Raw genomic sequence first — 16,026 nt, 5'->3', positions numbered from 1 at the left:
GGGGGACACCCTCTACCTTTCCCCTGACAGCTGTCAGGGTCCACAAAGCGATCCAGTCGGAAGCGAGCCTGGCCCACGGAGGGCATCATCCCAGCGGCGCCCACAGCCGCATAGGGCCTGGCCATGGGAAAGTCCAGCGCCCAGTCTGGGGAGGAGAGGGCAGAGGCTCAGGAGGGATGCACTCCCCTCCACTGTGAGGGGTCCCCGAGGACATCGCTTTGGGCACCCCCCCAGCCCCCGTTTTTCTTGTCTGTAGTGAGGAAAGCTGCACTGGTGACCTGAGCCAAGCAAGGGGCCAGTCCTTCCTCTCCAGCTCTCTCAGGTTGGGGGCCTCCAACCTTCTTAAGGTGTCTCCCCCAGGAAAGTTAAAGATGAGGGCAGTTGGGGGAGAGGGATTGCCAGCTAAGGAGGAGGAGGGAGCCCGGAGGAGGAGGCCCGGGAGCTCGGGCCGTGCCGGGCGGGCTGAAGTTCCAGGCAGTGAGTGACGGGCAAGTCTGGGGAGGGAGAGCTCAAGTCGGGGACAGAGAAGTGACAGCTCGAGGAAGAGGGGCAGATTTGGAGGCATAAGTGGGGTTCAGTGCGAAGCAAGCGGGCGGGCAAGGTGGGGGGACCTGCCCCCATTACCTCCTCTCCCTTTCTGCTCCCATTCTCCCTCCTTTCTGCCTCCCTGTCCTGTCCCTATTTCCCCCTTGTTCCCTCTTCCCCCCCGCCCCCGTCCCCCGGTTCTCTCCCCCCTCCCAGCCCCGTGCCCCCTTCCCTCTCCCTTTGTGCCCCGTACCTGGTCGGAGGCAGCTTCAGCAGCGCCCTCGGGTCCCTCCCGGAGCTGGCCGCATCCTGGGCCCCACTGGCCCGAGTGGCTGGGCCCAGAGAAGCCTTAAAGAACCCAGCCCAACCGGTCCTCCCGCCTCCACCTCCGCCCTCACCAGCTAAAGGGATGTTCCCTTTTGCCACCCCTGCCCCAAGCCAAGTCGTGCTGGGCACGCCCACGCATGGGCCCTGACCGGCCGCCTCGGCGTGCTCCTTAGGGGACCCGGGGCTACAGAGCCGGCCCAGGCCTAGGCGAGGGCCGAGGGGGGGAGCAGGGAGGGCGCAGAGCTGCAGGAGGGGGAGAGGGGCGGGGGGAGAAACCCGGGGCTGATTGGGCCCCACGACTGCCCGATGAGACGTGACTTGGGTCCCCCCAGCTGCCTGAGCCTGGCGGAGGGGGCAGCATCCTGGCCCAGGCCGTGGCCTTCACCCCCGCGTCCTCCTTTCCCCTTTGGCTAGGAGCCCTCCCCCCTCCTAGCCAGGCAGCCTCGTTCTGCCCTTCCATGTGTCGTTTCCCCCCACCCCCCGTTTTCCCTTCTGAGTTGTATTTGCCAAGGTGACCGCTGGGCTCCATCCGTGGCACGCTGCCCGCTCCCTTGGCCCTTACCCGTGGGCACTCTGGCCTGTCCCTCCTCCCTGCCCCGCTCTCACTTTCAATGGGTGATGGGGACTGCCCTGGTCAGGGAGGCAACACGGGATGTAGGGGGAGGGCAGGACTCAGTCTCCCCTTTCCTAGGTGAGCTGGAGGGGGAAAGGGGGAAGGGGTGAGTGAACCCCGCTGGACTGGCCTCCTCCTGGGCAGGAGCTTCCCCAAAATGCTGGTCCATTCCCCTTTGATAGCAGCCAGCAAGCTGAGAGTCCTCGTCCTCCCCTGGCACCTGAGACCCCTCACCCAGCCCCTTCCTGCTCCCTGGTTTCTGAAACACCCCCCCCCCAATCAGATTCGGGGAGACAAAAACGGTTGACTCACCAGTCCTCGAGTTCATCCCGCCCTGCTTCCCCCCTTGGCTCCATTCCTGCACCAGGCATATTTCCCAACCTCCACTTGCACCTGGCTTCGATGGTCCCCTCCTTCGGGAAGACTTCCCTAATTGACTGTGCTCCCCCACGCCCACCTCTGTTCCTGCCCAGCAGGGCTAGATAAGCGATACTGGATGTCTCTATCAGCACGGCCGCATTCCTCCCTCAGCCGGGGCGCTCCCCCTCACCTCCCACCCCGGGAGCCTGGCACCGAGTGAGAGAGGAGCAGGGTGGGGCGGCCGGGGGAGCCCAAGACGGGACGCCCTGGAGATCGTCGGGCCCGGGGTGCCCCTGGAAGCCCCACGGGGCCCGGCGCTGGGTACCTGTCTTTGGGGTATCATAGCCCCCACGAGAGGCAAGCCCTTTTTTTCATGTTGGCACCTGGTGCTTGGCCCAGAGCAAGGGGCTCCTCGGAGCTGGTTCTGGGGCTGGGAAGGCCGGCAGGATCAGGTCCCACTGCTGGGGCAGACCGAGATGTTGCCACGGCACCAACATGTTAGGGACATCCAGGGTCTTGACTCCCATGTTAGCAGAGGGTGTTCTCGGCCCCAGGCCCTCCTGGCTAGATCAGCCGGCACCATGGGCTAAGGCAGGGCAAACTCTTCCTCACTCATGCCCACCTCCGGGGGACAGTGACGGACTGAGGGCCTCCCCCTGCCCACAGTGCAGCACCTGCCGGCCCCCCAGCCGGGCGACTTTGGGCCCAGCCCCCTTCCACCAGAGCCAGCTTTCTTGTTTGTAAATAGAGAGCTCAGCTCCTTTCTACTCTAAATTCTGTTAATGAGACTCCGAATCCAACCGTGAGGGTGAACCCCAGTGGTGACACTGGGCAAATGACTGAACCCCACTGGGCCCTGGCTCCCTTGGCCAGACAGGACAGCCTCCGGGGAGGTCCCGCACTGGGCACTTAGGCCTGGTGGGCACTGAACTTGGGTTGGGGTGATCTGAACCGGCCTGATCCAGGATGGGGGGGATGATGGGACCCAAGTTCCCACCCCAGGCCCTGCGCCCTTCTGTGAGCTGATTTCCTCGGGGACTAAGCTGGGGTACGGCCTCCATTATTTACCTCCCAAGAGTGCCAGAAGAACCTGAGTACTCCGGAAGCCTCCCCGCCCCACAGCCTCTGTTCTCCCTCCCTGCAGGCTCAGCCTGCGGGGCAGAAACCCCAGTCCCCTAGCTTGGTGGGTCCCGATTGCCAGGTGTGGGACGGGGAGGCCCCCTCCCATTGTTCTGGATGCACACCTGTGGCCTCTATTGTGTCTGTGGGCGCGGACCTTTTGTTGTTTGCTCGGCTGGGTACCCATTGTCAGTGGGAGCGTGGAGGGGGAAGGATTAGGGCGCTGCCCACACCCAAGGAGCCCTCCCCGCCCAGCCTCCAGCTCTCCCTCCCCAGGCTCTCCCGAGTCTGCTCATTATTGGGCTCCACAAGCGCGTCCTAGAAGCACCGAGTGGGGGGGGCAGAGAAAGGCAGAACTGAGGCTCTTGGGGTACAGGAACAGGCTTTATTAGGGGAGTGACACATACACCACCCCTGCCCCCTTGGGAAGGCAGCCCCCAGGGCTGATGGTGCCTGATCCAGTCTCCCTCATGACCTTCTTAGAACCCTGCAGAATGACCCTGGCTGGGGGTCCTCCCACCCCCGGGCCCCTGCAGGGTTCCCACCACACGGGGAGCAGGATTCGTTCTGGGCCCCCACTGCAGGAAAGGCACAGAAGGGGGGATGTCCACAAGCCGGGGACCGGGACGGTTGGAGGTTGTAGACCATACTGCGCCAGCACAATGAGGGGAGAGTCCTGGAGGGAAAAGTGCCGGTGCCTCAGGGTCTTCCGGCACTGGGAGGCCCAGCCCGGGGAAGGAGCCCAGGTCTGGGAGGCACAAGAAGCAAAGGCATGGGGCTGGAGCTCTGCGGCCCTCTGGGAAGAAAACATCTAAAAATTCGAGCTGCCACAACAGCCTGGGTGGTGGGTTCCCGACGACCTGGTCAAGGACTGTAGAAGGGACACAGACTGCCCCCCCCAATACAAGCCCACCCGGACCCCAAGATGCCAAACTCCTCAAAGCTGAGTGGCCCAGGAGGAGCCATCCAAGGCCCCGAGGCAGCCACTTCCCTCCAGAAGCTCCCTTTTCCCATCTGTGTCCTGGGCACGGACACGCTGCCTCACCCACTCCTTCGCTTGTGGTCAGTCTGTATTAAGCACTCTCCCTGAGCAACAAGGGGACCCCGTCCTCCCGCTGGCCCTGATCCCAGCTCCCAAGGGCCTGAGCCGGGCCAGCCTCTGCAGAAGGGCCAGTGCTGGGACCTGGGGCCCCTCAAGCCTTCTGGATCACCACCTGGAACTTGCCTAGAACAAGGAAGGGCAGCTGTTAAGGAGGGGGAACACACTAGTGGGCTACGGCTGGGCCCAAATGGCCGAACCCCCTGTGCCTGAGACTCTCTGGGTCCCCGTCCTCACGCCCCAAGGACAGGGCTGGGCCCAATGGCTCCCACTGCACCAGTTGTGCAGGGGCCCTGGCCATGGGGGTGACCTGGGCCAAAGTCACGCTCACCCTTCTGGGAGGTGGAGAAAGCCAAAGGCTGCCCCAGTATGGCCCGGCTGAGACCAGGAAGGTAGGCACCCGGCCCGCCACGGGCCGCTGACTTGCCCTCCTATCTCCCTGCCCTGACCCTTGGGGACTCACAGGCAGGCAGGGAGGTCACGCTGGCTGTGACAGAGCTCTCGATGCCCAGGGAGCTGAGGGTCCCCCGGAGAAGACCACAGGTGAAGGCAAGAAACTGGAGGAGAAAGACAGGGCTCAGCGGCATCCTGGAGCCCAGGACAAAGGGGGCTAGTCCCTGAACCCTGATGGGGCCTGCCTGGGAGGAGGGCCAAGCACCCCCCAAGGCTCGGGCACTCAGAGTCGAAGCTGTGTGTGGAGGGGCTGGGGGAGACCTCCCCAGGACCCCAGGAGCAGAGAAGGGAGGCTGGTCACCTGTTCTCCCAGTACCTTGGGGGCTTCCTCCAGATATTGCTGGCCCCAGGCCATCTGGGTCAGGAAGGGGAAGTTGTTGTCCTGCAGGATGTAAGTGCCCTAGAAGGGAGGAGTGCCCGTGAGGGGGGGCCTCTGCCTGCCCTCCCTGCCCAACCCTGCCCTTGAAGGCAGCTCCTGAGGCTCCCTCGAAGACAAAGAAGCTGGGCCAGACTCGGCCCCTCGCTCCCTTGGGGCCTCCAGCTAGCCGCCCAGCCTCAGTGTCCTGGCTCGGCCAGCGAGCAGCAGCGGAGACCTTTGGTGCCGAGTGTGACTTCCTGGGCCGCCTGGCCGGAGGCAGGCCCAAGGGAATATTCTCCTCCAGCGAGAAGGAGGGGAGCGCCGAGTGGCGGGTGTCCCGGCTCCTCCTGGCCCACCCTGCGCCCTTCATCTCCCAGAACATACCATTTTCAGCCACTGCCGCCCCCAGCTGCCCTTGGGTGACTGCCTCGACCCCAGTGTGCACACGGACACAGACAGACATGGAAACAGACAGATATGGACATGGACACAGAGACATGGACATGGAAACAGACACACAGAAACATATGCACACCCCCCCCCCCCCCCAGCAATAACCAGGTTTCCTGAGGGCTGCCCTCGAGAGCCCCCAGGCAGGGCAGAGGCAGGTGGGCGGGGGTGACCCTTCCTCTCCTGTGGCGTCCGGCTGTGCCACCCCCACTGACTGCCAACACAAACTGACCAGACGGCTGCAAGCCTCGGGCCTGCTGGCATCAGCCACTGTGTGACCAGGGCCCCCTCCCAGTGCTGAGGGAACATGCCTAAGAGGCCCCCATCTTTTAAGGGGTGTTCCTGGTCCACAGAGGCTGCTGCTAAGTGCCCCACCTCGGGCTCTCTAGGGAAAACACACACGGCACTGAGGCTCCCACTGCTCCGTCCCCAGTTTCTGTCCCTTTCCTGACAGAACAGGAGCTCTGGCCGATCTCGGGTGGTCCCAGCAGGGGCCTGGCTCTGACCCCAGGATGCTTGGGGTGCCCTCCGGTATGAACTAACTCCTGCAGGCCAGGAGCGGTGGCGGGGCCTGTCTGGAGGCAGGGCAGGGGGGGCCTGAAGCCGTGATCTCGGTTTTGGAAGGGATTACTATCCTGATTTTACAAATGAGACACTGGGAGAGGAAGGAGAGAGGAAACACTAGTATTTATTAAGCCCCTACTGTGTGCCAGACCAAGCTCTTTGCAAATATCTCATTGAGCCTCACAACCACCTTGGGAGGTAGAGGCTATGGTTCCCATTGTACAGATGGGAAGGGCCTTGCCCCAAGTGTGGGAGGCCGAGTGTGGCCTCCATTCTTCCTGACTGAGCTAGCACTCTCTGCACCGGGCCCCCAAGGGAAGGGAAGCCAAGACTCTTGGGACTGGGGAGGAAGGGAGGCCGGGCCACGTGGCAGGGCTTCTCCATCACCCACCTGGTGGTTGGTCCTGAGGTTGTCCGTCTGCTTCCCGAACACAGCCCCCCAGAGGTCCCTGCAGAGGAACTTGATGGTGTCCAGCTCCTCTCGGAAGGCCAGGGCCCCTTGGGGCAGCCTGGGAGAAACATGGGCTCTGACCCTGGGCTGCAGAGGGCTGGACAGCCGGGGGAGCTGGAGAGCGAATGGAAGGAGGGAGGCCAGGGCCCAAGGTTCGAGAATGGGGGCAAGACCTACCACCCACACCCCTGCTGGCTCCCAGTACCCCAGGGAGTGACCAGGGACCACCTGGGGGCCTCCCCCTGGAGAAGGTCTTGAGCCCTCCAAGTCCCCCAGGGGCCACAGCCCTGGCTCTCACCTCTCGGCCAGGCCCTGGCCCACGCGGAAGCCCATGCCCTCCAGGACCGTCAAGCCTGCCCTCAGCCCCTAGGAGAGGAGGGGGAAGGGGACTTAGGGCCACCAATTCCAGGCACTTCCCTTCCCTCCACAAAGGAGAAATCAGAGACAAGTGACTGAGCAGGAAAGGGAAGGGCTCGGAGCTGGAAGAGCCTGCAGGCACCTTTAATTCCACCCCCTCAAAGTGCCAGAGAGGCCAGGTAGGTGGCCGAGGTCACACAGCAAGCCAGAGAAGCCCAGACTGGAAGCCAGGGTCTGCCCATAAGCCCCAGCCTCAGGGCCCCCAAAGGTCTACCAGGAAGCCATAGAGGACGATGGGGCTCCTGGCCCCTCCTCAGCAGGGACCCTGATATCCTTCTACCTGAACCCCTCAGTAGGAGCCCATGGCAGGCCTGGGCCAAGGGCTGTGGAGGAGCATGTGGCTCAGACCATCAAGGCAAAGCTCCTTGAAAAGCTGGTGATCCTCCAGAACCAGGGGTACTTAGGGGAGTCCTGGGAACTGACAGGAAGTGGAAGGAGCCTGGGGGAGGCCCCTCCTGCCCCTTTCTTGCTTCTGGGCCTGGGATCGGGTGTCCTCACCTAGGGCTCCCCCTTAGCAGCAAAGAATGGGTGTTATGGGCCAGAACTTGAAACACGGTGCTAAGTCGCTAGAATTGATAGAGACAATGCTTAGGTACTTAATTTACACATTAGAGTTCACACATCAGAGTTCACACCTTTAACAGAGTTCATACCTTTAAGAGCGCATATATAAGAACAAGCCCACTAGAGACATCGGGAGATTCACAAGTTTGGATTCGGAGGGAGGATGAGAGGCTGAAGCTGGCAGAGGCAGAGGCAAAAGCAAAGGACTAGCGGCAAGAGCCCTAGGAACCAAGGAGAGAGAGGCCTCTAAGAAAACTAACTGGGCTATTTTGGAAGAGACAATAAAGGACTGGATTTTAACTCTTGGCTGCATTTGAGGTGGTTATTACATTGAACTGAAACGAAGGCTGCCTCCAGAAGCTCTCCAAGAAATGTGCTTCCAGAGAACATTATATTTTAAAGAAGAACATTACATTTTGGCGCCTGAACATGGGACCACGAGCCTTCATCTGTGATGCAGAAATTAGGGCGAGTACAAGAAGGAAACTTTGTTAAAGAGCTAAAATAGTATTTCAGCTAAAATGAGACAGATGTTTAGAAAACAGCCTTCTGCTTCTCTTCAAGGAAAATGTGTAGAGAACACTGTCAGACTTATGAAAAGCCAAGGTTTGATTGTAACTTGGGAGCAGATCACTGAACTTTTAGAAACTGTACAGTACACATGTCCTTGGTTCTCTATGGAAAAAGAATTGGATCCAGATGAGTGGAAATTAGGAGAGCAATTATGTAAATACTACAATGATAATGAACCTGACTCAATTTCCAAAGACACACTTAATACATATAATTTAATAGAACTGGCTTTAGGAAATTACATAAGTTATAAGAATATGGAAAAAGAAGAGCAGGAGGGGGCGGTGCCAACTAAACTAGGTGAAAAGAATGAAGAATCAGATAAGAATTCACAGCAGGAGAAATTAGATCATTCCCAATCCCCTGACCTACTTCCCTCAATTAACTCTTCATGGGTGGAGGAAGAAGAAGAAAGGGGAGAGGCAGTGACACAAACAGAACTACCTATTAAGGAGCCTGTGACAAGATTAGAAAAGGCATTGGTTAAGGCAAAAAATGAAGGACAGGATGTATCTGATTTTATAAATGCATACCCTGTGATTGAAGAGATTGAGTCCAGGTCAAAAAAGGAGACGATACACTTCTTTTAATTTGGAAAAAAGTAAGGATTTGAAAAAAGGTTGCACTTTTTATGCAGCTACATCATCTTATGTTAAAATGTTAATAGATAATTTGTTTTATGAAATCTTAACCCGAGTGATTGGAAATCCATAGCAAGGAGATGTTTAGAACTTGGACAAAACTTGTTGTGGCTTTCAGAGTATCATGAATTATGTAGGATTCAAGCCAGACGCAATAGGCAAACAGGAGTTAATGTACAAGTCACTTTTGACCAACTAGCAGGTGAAGGTCAGTATGGAGAGAATTCAGAACAGATTAATTATCCCATAACAGTGTACCAGCACATTTCTAAGGCTGCAATAAAAGCTTGGGGTTCTCTCCTCGGACAGAAAGATGGAAGTAAAGCCTTCACAAAACTAGAGCAAGGTCCCAATGAACCTTTTGCTGATTTTGTGGGATGTTTGCAAACAGCTGTCACAAGAACCATTGGAGAAAATGCAGCTACAGAAATAATGACCAGACATCTGGCTAAGGAAAATGCCAATGAGGTTTGCAAAAGAAAGCTAACCAGGCTATATGGGGACTAGACTAAGATGCCCCTTTAGAGATCATAAGGCGCTGTGCCACAGTGGGCACAAATACTAATTATGCCCAGACTATGATGAACATGGGAAGACAGGGTCCCTCTTGGCACGGGACTTCTAGAGAAACTCATTGATGCTTTCAGTGTGGAAAAGTTGGACGTTTGAGAGCCCATTGTAGATATGGAGATAGAATGAGAAGGCAGGGTGAGAGAAAACCCAGAACCCCATGTCCAAAATGCAACCCAGCCTTCCACTGGGCCTCGGAATATAGATTGACCCAGGGAAATGAGAGGCAGGGCCCAGCTCCTAGATATCATATAAAAGACAGATGGGGCATGATAGCAGATGAGGTTATACCCAGAGAGTCTTTAGAAGGCCAGGACTCTAATGTGATAAATCAGCCTAAAACTAATCACATGGCAGAAAGGGATTACATGATCAACCAACAGAAAAGCAATCAGATAGCAGATAGAGATTACAATTGGGGAGAATACAGGCCTTTTAACCCAACAGGGCAGTGTCCAGTGCATACAGCTCCAATGTAATTGCCAGATGATGATGAGAAATCCCAAAAGTGGTAAATAGAAAGGAATTAGATAGGTTAACTGCCTGGGAGAGAGGGTTTGCTTGTATTCCTACAGACAGAGAAGGAAACAGATGGAGAAGGAAACAAATGGGTGGCAACGAGCACTTGGAGAGACAGAAAAAGAGAAAAACCTCAAAATAAAGATCTAAGAAACATCTGACACTGAAGGAGCACGGCTGATGAGACTGTTGCAGGACTTGAAAACCATCAGGAATCATTGGATTCCCTAACACAAGATGAGACTATTGCAGGACTTTAAAACTTGCAGGAATTATTGGATTCCTGGCACATGAACTAATGGACAATAGATTCCTTTTGGACTATTTCTAGGACTTATGGACATGTATAATTCCTCATGTTGATTCATGTTATTTGTTACATCACTACTAGCCTGTGTTGTTACTATGTGCTTATGTAATTATGTGTAATACCTCTCATATTGATGAATTTATGTATTCCTGTTTTAAGAGTAAACCTCTTCAGAAACCCGCTAATCTGATTTGATTTCCCATTTCCTTTGGTGCTTTCATCTCCCTTCCTGAGAAGTCAGGGAGAGCATGATCACCTTCTTTTTATGGTGTTTTCACTCCTTTTTTTTAACAGTCAGGGAAGATGTGATCACCTTTTTTGGGGTTCTCATCTCCTTGAGAAGTCAGGGAGGTCATAACTCCCTATGTTCTAAATCAAAAGAAAGCGGGAGATATTATGGACCAGAATTTGAAACAAGGTGCTAAGTCACTGGAAAATGATAGAAACAATGCTTATGAACTTGGTTCATACCTTTGGAATTCACACTTTTAAGAGAGCATATATAAGGACAAGCCCACTAGAGACTTCAGGAAATTCACAAGTTCGGATTCAGAGGGAGGATGAGAGGTTGAAGCTGGCAGAGACAAAGGACTAGTGGCAAGAGCTCTCAGAACCAAGAAGAGAGAGGCCTCTAAGAAAGCTAACTGGGCTATTCTGGAAGAGACAATAAAGAACTGGACTTTAACAGTTGGCTGCATTTGAGATGATTATTACTCTGAACTGAAATGAAGGCTGCCTCCAGAAGCTCCCCAAGAAATCTGCTCCCAGAGAACATTATTTTTAAGAACATTACAGATGGGGACAGGAAATAAGGGCAGGTGAAACAGGTGGGTCAGGCCGGAAGCAGAGGAGACACATCCATCAGACTGCACCCCTCCCATGGGTGGGTGTGCCCTGGCTCTCTGGGCTGGCCCAAACAAACCCTGGGCACCCCTCCCTTCCCTGAAGGAGCTTCCCTGAGAGGGAAGAGCAGGAGCCAGAACGTTCCCAGGGGCCTTCCAGCTCCCCCAGGCCCCATCTGGGCACCCCATGTGGTTCATGCTTCCACCTTTGCCTCAGGCACTGAGGATGAGGTGGCCCTTCTCTCGGCAATACCCACCCCCCCATCCCCCTCCATTTCCTTCTGCAGGCCCTGGAGCCCCTTCCCTACTGCCTACCAACCGTCTCCATCTCCACCATCCTTAGGCACCTTAGCTGATCTGTCTTCCCTTCCCTAGCCAGCCCTTACAAACCTGCAAGCCTACTATGTGCCGGGGCTGGTGATGGAAGCTGCCAAAATGGACACCTTCTCCCCCTGGAGAAGTTCCAGCAAGTCTTGCTCCCTTGCAGTCTGGTTTCCAATACCCTGCCTCAGCCCTGAGTCTTTGCCACCCTGTACTCAGTGGAGCCTCTGCCCTCCTAGGAGCCTTGTTTCCCAAATCTCTCTGGCTTTACCAAGTCCCAATTGCCCACAAACGGGCCAACCCAAACTGGCCATCCTCTGGGTCCCCCAAAACCTCCTTTTGTCCTGTCCAGGGCACCATCTTTTATATTTTCACTCTACCCCATTCACAACCTGGGAAGCCTTCCTCTCCTCCTCCTCCTCCTCCTCACCTGCCCTGGATGGGTGGGTTCTGCACCCCTCCTCCACACAGCCTAACATCAGATCCTAAGCACAAGGTTGATTGAGTCACAACCTGCCTCTCCTCTTGTGAATGAGCATCTCTTGCTCATCCCTCCTCGCTTCCCCCTTTCCCCAAAATGACTTTGAATTCCTGTATCTGCGCTGTATGGGCGTGGGGAAGCACAGAAAGATCCGGCTACTCTGGGACCCAAGCTGGGCGCTGATCCAGGGAAAGACCCCAGAGCCTCCCCTACCAAAGGCAGAGCCCCGGGGAGCTGCCCCACAATAACAAAATGCCTGAGCATCCTGCAAGCACCCCGAGTCACGGCTTCCCCAGCAAGGGGCCAGCCGCCGGTCTCCCTGCACAGCCTTCTGGCTGGCCCTTCCCACGAGAAGTCCGAGTCTTTGGGGTATGTAAAGATAGCACAGGCGGATATTCTCTGATGCATCACTTGAGGTCGCGAGCCTTTCTGGGCCCCTGCCTCCAGGCCAAGTGTTCCCACAAAATTTTAGTTGCCGGCCCTGAAACGCGATCATGTGTGAGGGCCGTTGCCACTCACCTGGACCCTAGTGCACGCGTGGGGGAGGGGCCTGCCCTCTCGTCCTCCAGCTCGTTTCACAGGTGAGGAAACTGAGGCAGGCTCACCCAGGCCGTCCTAGCTCCGGCCCCATACTCCACCCACTGCCCAACATAGCTGCCACCTTGTCTGCCCGGGGCGGCCCAGGAAAAGGTGAGCACTCTGTGGGCCGGGGACGCGTGTCTCTAAGCACAGGTGCCTGGGGCTTCCACTCAGGCGTGCAGCGTGATGGACTGGAAGACAGAGAACCAGGCATGCTGGGAAAAGGTGGGGGGAGGAACAGGGAGAAGAGTGGAGGATATGGTTGGGGGGGAGGTCTGGAAAGGGGAGAAGGGAAAGAGAAAGGAAGAGGGGAAAAGGGAAGGGGAAAGGAAGAGGGGAGAAGGGAAGGGGAAAGAAAGAGGGGAAAAGGGAAGGGGAAAGGAAGAGGGGAGAAGGGAAGGGGAAAGAAAGAGGGGAAAAGGGAAGGGGAAAGGAAGAGGGGAGAAGGGAAGGGGAAAGGAAGAAGGGAGAAGGGAAGGGGAAAGGAAGGGAAAGAAGAGGGAAGGGAAAGGAAGAGGGGAGAAGGGAAGGGGAAAGGAAGAGGGGAGAAGGGAAGGGGAAAGGAAGAGGGGAGAAGGGAAGGGGAAAGGAAGAGGGGAAGGGGAAAGGAAGAAGGGCAGTGTAAGAAGAGGGAGAAGTGGGAAGGAAGAAGGAAAGGAAGGGAGAGTATGGAAAAGGGAAGGGAAAGGAAGAGGGTGCGGGAAAGGGAAAGAAGAGAAGGGCGGGGAAAGAAAGAGGGAAAAGGGAAGTGGGAAAAGGAAGAGGGAAGGAAGGCAGCAGAGGGAGAAGGGTATGTGGAAAAGAGGAGAAGGAAGGGAAGGAAGAAGGGAAAAGGAAGGTGGAAAGGAAGAGGGAAAGTGGGGGAAAGGGGAAAAGGGAAGGGGAAAGGAAGAGGGGAAGGGAAAGGAAGAGGGGAGAAGGGAGGGAAAGAAGAGGGAGAAGGAAGGGAGCAAAGGGAGAAGAAGGAAAGAAGAGGGAGAAGGGAAGGGGAAAGGAAGAAGGGAAAAGGGAAGGGGAAAGGAAGAGGGGAGAAGGAAGGGGAAGGAAGAAGGGAAAAGGGTGTGTTGTTAGAAGGAAAGGAAGGGAAGGAAGAGGGAGAGAAGGAAGGAAAGAGGGAGAAGGAGGGAAGAGGGCAAGGAAGGAAAGAGGAAGAAGAAGAGGGAAGGAAGGAAAAGGAAGAGGAGAAGGGGAAGAAGGAGAGAAGGGGTGGCAGAGGAAGGGTAAGTAGGAGGGAAAAGGGAAGGAAAGAAGAGGAGAAGGAAGGAAAGAAAGAGGGGAAAGTGGAAGGGAAAGGGAGAAGGAAAGAGGAAAGGAAGAAGGGTGAAGGAAGCAAGAGGGGAGTCTGAAGGGCGATTGAGCGCAGAGGGCCCTCCCGGCCTCACCTCGTCTCCCGAGCCCCGGCCCGCGCCGTACGCGGCCGCCACCACCTGCGTGTGAAGCAGCTGGAACAGAGTTTCATCCGCCATCGCCGGCATTTCCGCCCTCAGCTGTCACTGCGTACTCCCCACGCCCGTTCCTCGGGCCCCGCCCTCTGCGCCGCAGCCATTGGCTCAATATCGAGCCACGTGACGCCAGCCTCTTTCGCTATAGGTCCGGAGCCTTTCCAATACTTCTATTGGCTCACGGTTATTTCCAAGGGAATCGCGGCCTCTTCTTCCCCTCAATGCTCATAGGCCGAGCGGCTCCACTGCCGCTCGTGGTCACGTGTGCCCGGACGGAAGCCTGCCTCCGGTTGTAGCCCTGCATTATCGTCTCCCCGGCCCTTCGTTGCCACCGGAGTGCCGGCATGTGACCTGAACGGGCCACCCGACCTGTTTCAGGCCGCGGCCCGGCGCCTTGCCCACCCGCCCCATGCACCAGTCTCTCACTTCCACCCTGACGTCGCGAGGAAGGTTATTGATTCTGCCTGCAGTGCCCTGCCTCTGCCATGCTGCTGCCAGCGATGGACTTTCCTGGACCCTCGCCGTTAGCGCGCCCACCTTGCCTGCCTCAGCCTGGGTGTGGAGGAACGAGTTCTCTGCCTGCAGGCTGCCTCCCGTCCCCAACAATTCTGGATTCTCCCACATCCCAGCCTTCCTCCGATTTTCCTGTCTCTGACCTCCCCTCCCAGCATGCCTGGGTCCTGCCTTCCCTGTACGCCTCCAGTCAGATGCCCCTCCACATTTTCCCAGCTGTACGCCCCTCCCTGGATTTCCCTTCCCTGACTCTCTAAATTCTCCCATGTGACCTCCCTCCTGACTCCCCTTGAACTTCCCTCATGACTCCTTCCTCCCGATTTTCCTCATCCCTGATTCTCCTCCTGACGTGCAACTCCTGAGATGCCCTCCCTGATTCTCCTGCAAATCCTGCCTCATAATGCTGTCCCCTGATTTTTCCAGCTATGAAGCGCTCCTTTGTGGGTTTTCCCTTTCCTGATTAACTTCCCTTATTTCCGCCAGCTGTGACTCCCTCTTTCTTCTTCTCCCCCTGCTGAGGCGCTGCCCCTTCCAGCAATTTCGCCCATTTTCCCTCCCTGATTTTCTCCCTCAGCGGATGCCTCCTGTTTTCCCTTCTGACCTCCCTGATTTTCCTTCAGTGACGCCTCCTACTTTCCTTCATTCTCCTACTTCCCCTTTAAGACGCCTCCTGGTAATCCCCCCACTCCCATCATCCCTGCCCTCCCTATGATGCCCTCTCTGCTTCTCTTTAGTCAGCATTCTGATCTCCTTCTGACATCCCCTATGCCCTCTGCCCTATTCCTCCTATGATGCTTTCTTTCCGCACTGTTCCCCCCAGTTTTTCTCCAGCCCCACCTCCCCGCTGCTCTAATGATCCCTTAACACAGCAATCTCTTTCCGTTAGAAGCCACCTTATGGAACTCCCTCCTCCAGGAATGATGCAGTCCTTTCCCTCTCCACCTTGCAGTCCCCCTCCTGGTCAGTTTTCGAAGTAACCTGACCACCACCACCTCCACCCAACTCCCAAGCCTCTACAAAGTTTTAACTCCCTTTCCCTTCCCCTTATTCCTCCCGTGTCTTGTCCCCTCCCTGTCTTTCCCCCTTTTGGTTGCTGGATCTGATGGCCTCTTCCCAGGAGGGATCCCCGCCCCCCTTCAGGACCCTCCTTCCACTTTTACAGCTTGAACCTGGTCCTTGCTAGTGACTTCCAGCCCTCCCTGCTAGAGACCATCCCGCGCCCTCCCCCCAGCCCACCCCCGGTCTCTTCCCCAGCGGGGTCCCTGCCCTATCTGCTTCTCTTCTCTCTCCCGCTTCCTCCTCCCACCATTGCCCGGGTCTCGGTCTCCGAGTAAAACGCTCTCTCCCCCACAGTTCCCGGGCCGCAGAAGCCATGGCTTCGCAGACTGGCCGAGGGTTGCGAGGTCGGCGACAGGAGACGGTGGTACTGGAGGCGCTGAGACGGACTGGGCGCTGCTGCCAGAGTAGAGACAGCGGCTCCTGGCCCGCTAGCCGGGCCACCGGCTGTGCTGTGGCCGGGAGGCACCCGAGACTGACTCCGAGGAGGAGCCGGCCACCCTGGTGGCTCAGGGCGATCTGCCTCCGCTCGTGGTGGTTCGCGAACCAGAGTGGGCGGAAGAAGAGGCCCTTCGCGCGTCTTATGCTCCCCGCCCGCCTGGCTCCCGCCAAGGCAGCACCGCTGGCGTGAGAGCCAGGGCCTCGCCTGGGCCACAGCGAGCCGGCCATGGGCTCACTGCGAGCCGGGCTCGACGTACGCTTATAGCCTGCTTAGCCGCAGAGCTGCAGTCAGGCTTGGCAGCATCCGCCTGGCCCGGAGCGACCTGTGTGCCTTGGCCGAGCGCCTGGACATTGTGGCCAGCTGCCGCCTGCTGCCTGACATCCGGGCCCCGGCTGAGCCGGGCCCCAGCCCCCAGGCTTAGCGGAGCCGAGGCCTCA

At 57.1% G+C, this 16,026-nt stretch overlaps 2 protein-coding genes across 5 annotated transcripts; one reads left to right on the top strand and one right to left on the bottom strand.

Annotated features, from left to right (window-relative positions):
- Window positions 1–3,532: 3,532 nt before the first annotated feature.
- TRAPPC6A (trafficking protein particle complex 6A) lies at window positions 3,533–13,670 on the bottom strand. Of its 4 annotated transcripts, none has more exons than XM_031963214.1 (6): window positions 13,519–13,669; window positions 6,618–6,685; window positions 6,260–6,377; window positions 4,798–4,896; window positions 4,507–4,600; window positions 3,533–3,620 (listed from the first exon to the last, which is right to left on the bottom strand). In XM_031963214.1, coding segments are annotated over exons 1-6 (474 nt in total). In that variant the 5' UTR covers window positions 13,612–13,669; the 3' UTR covers window positions 3,533–3,618. The 4 variants fall into 4 exon arrangements, with proteins under 4 accessions (XP_031819074.1, XP_031819075.1, XP_031819072.1 ...); XM_031963215.1 differs by lacking the exon at window positions 3,533–3,620 and adding an exon at window positions 4,037–4,169 and having other exon boundaries at window positions 6,260–6,317; window positions 13,519–13,670; XM_031963212.1 differs by lacking the exon at window positions 3,533–3,620 and adding an exon at window positions 4,037–4,169 and having other exon boundaries at window positions 13,519–13,668.
- Window positions 13,671–14,945: 1,275 nt separating this feature from the next.
- Window positions 14,946–16,026, top strand: BLOC1S3 (biogenesis of lysosomal organelles complex 1 subunit 3). Its single transcript, XM_031957298.1, is given in 4 exon segments — window positions 14,946–15,051; window positions 15,445–15,608; window positions 15,611–15,883; window positions 15,886–16,026. Coding segments are annotated over 3 exon segments (543 nt in total). The 5' UTR covers window positions 14,946–15,051; window positions 15,445–15,463; the 3' UTR covers window positions 16,011–16,026.

This window comes from Sarcophilus harrisii, chromosome 3, assembly GCF_902635505.1.
Source record: "Sarcophilus harrisii chromosome 3, mSarHar1.11, whole genome shotgun sequence".
Lineage (NCBI taxonomy): Eukaryota > Metazoa > Chordata > Mammalia > Dasyuromorphia > Dasyuridae > Sarcophilus > Sarcophilus harrisii.
This window is presented reverse-complemented; position numbering and strand designations above follow the sequence as displayed.

Coding starts and splice junctions, on each gene's coding strand:
- TRAPPC6A (XM_031963212.1), bottom strand. CDS start 13,611: ATGCCGGCGATGGCGGATGAAACTCTGTTCCAGCTGCTTCACACGCAG. Junction 6,686..13,518: donor GCCGGGGCTCGGGAGACGAG/GTGAGGCCGGGA, acceptor CTCCTCTCCTAG/GGGCTGAGGGCAGGCTTGAC. Junction 4,601..4,797: donor CCAAGGTACTGGGAGAACAG/GTGACCAGCCTC, acceptor TTTCTCCTCCAG/TTTCTTGCCTTCACCTGTGG.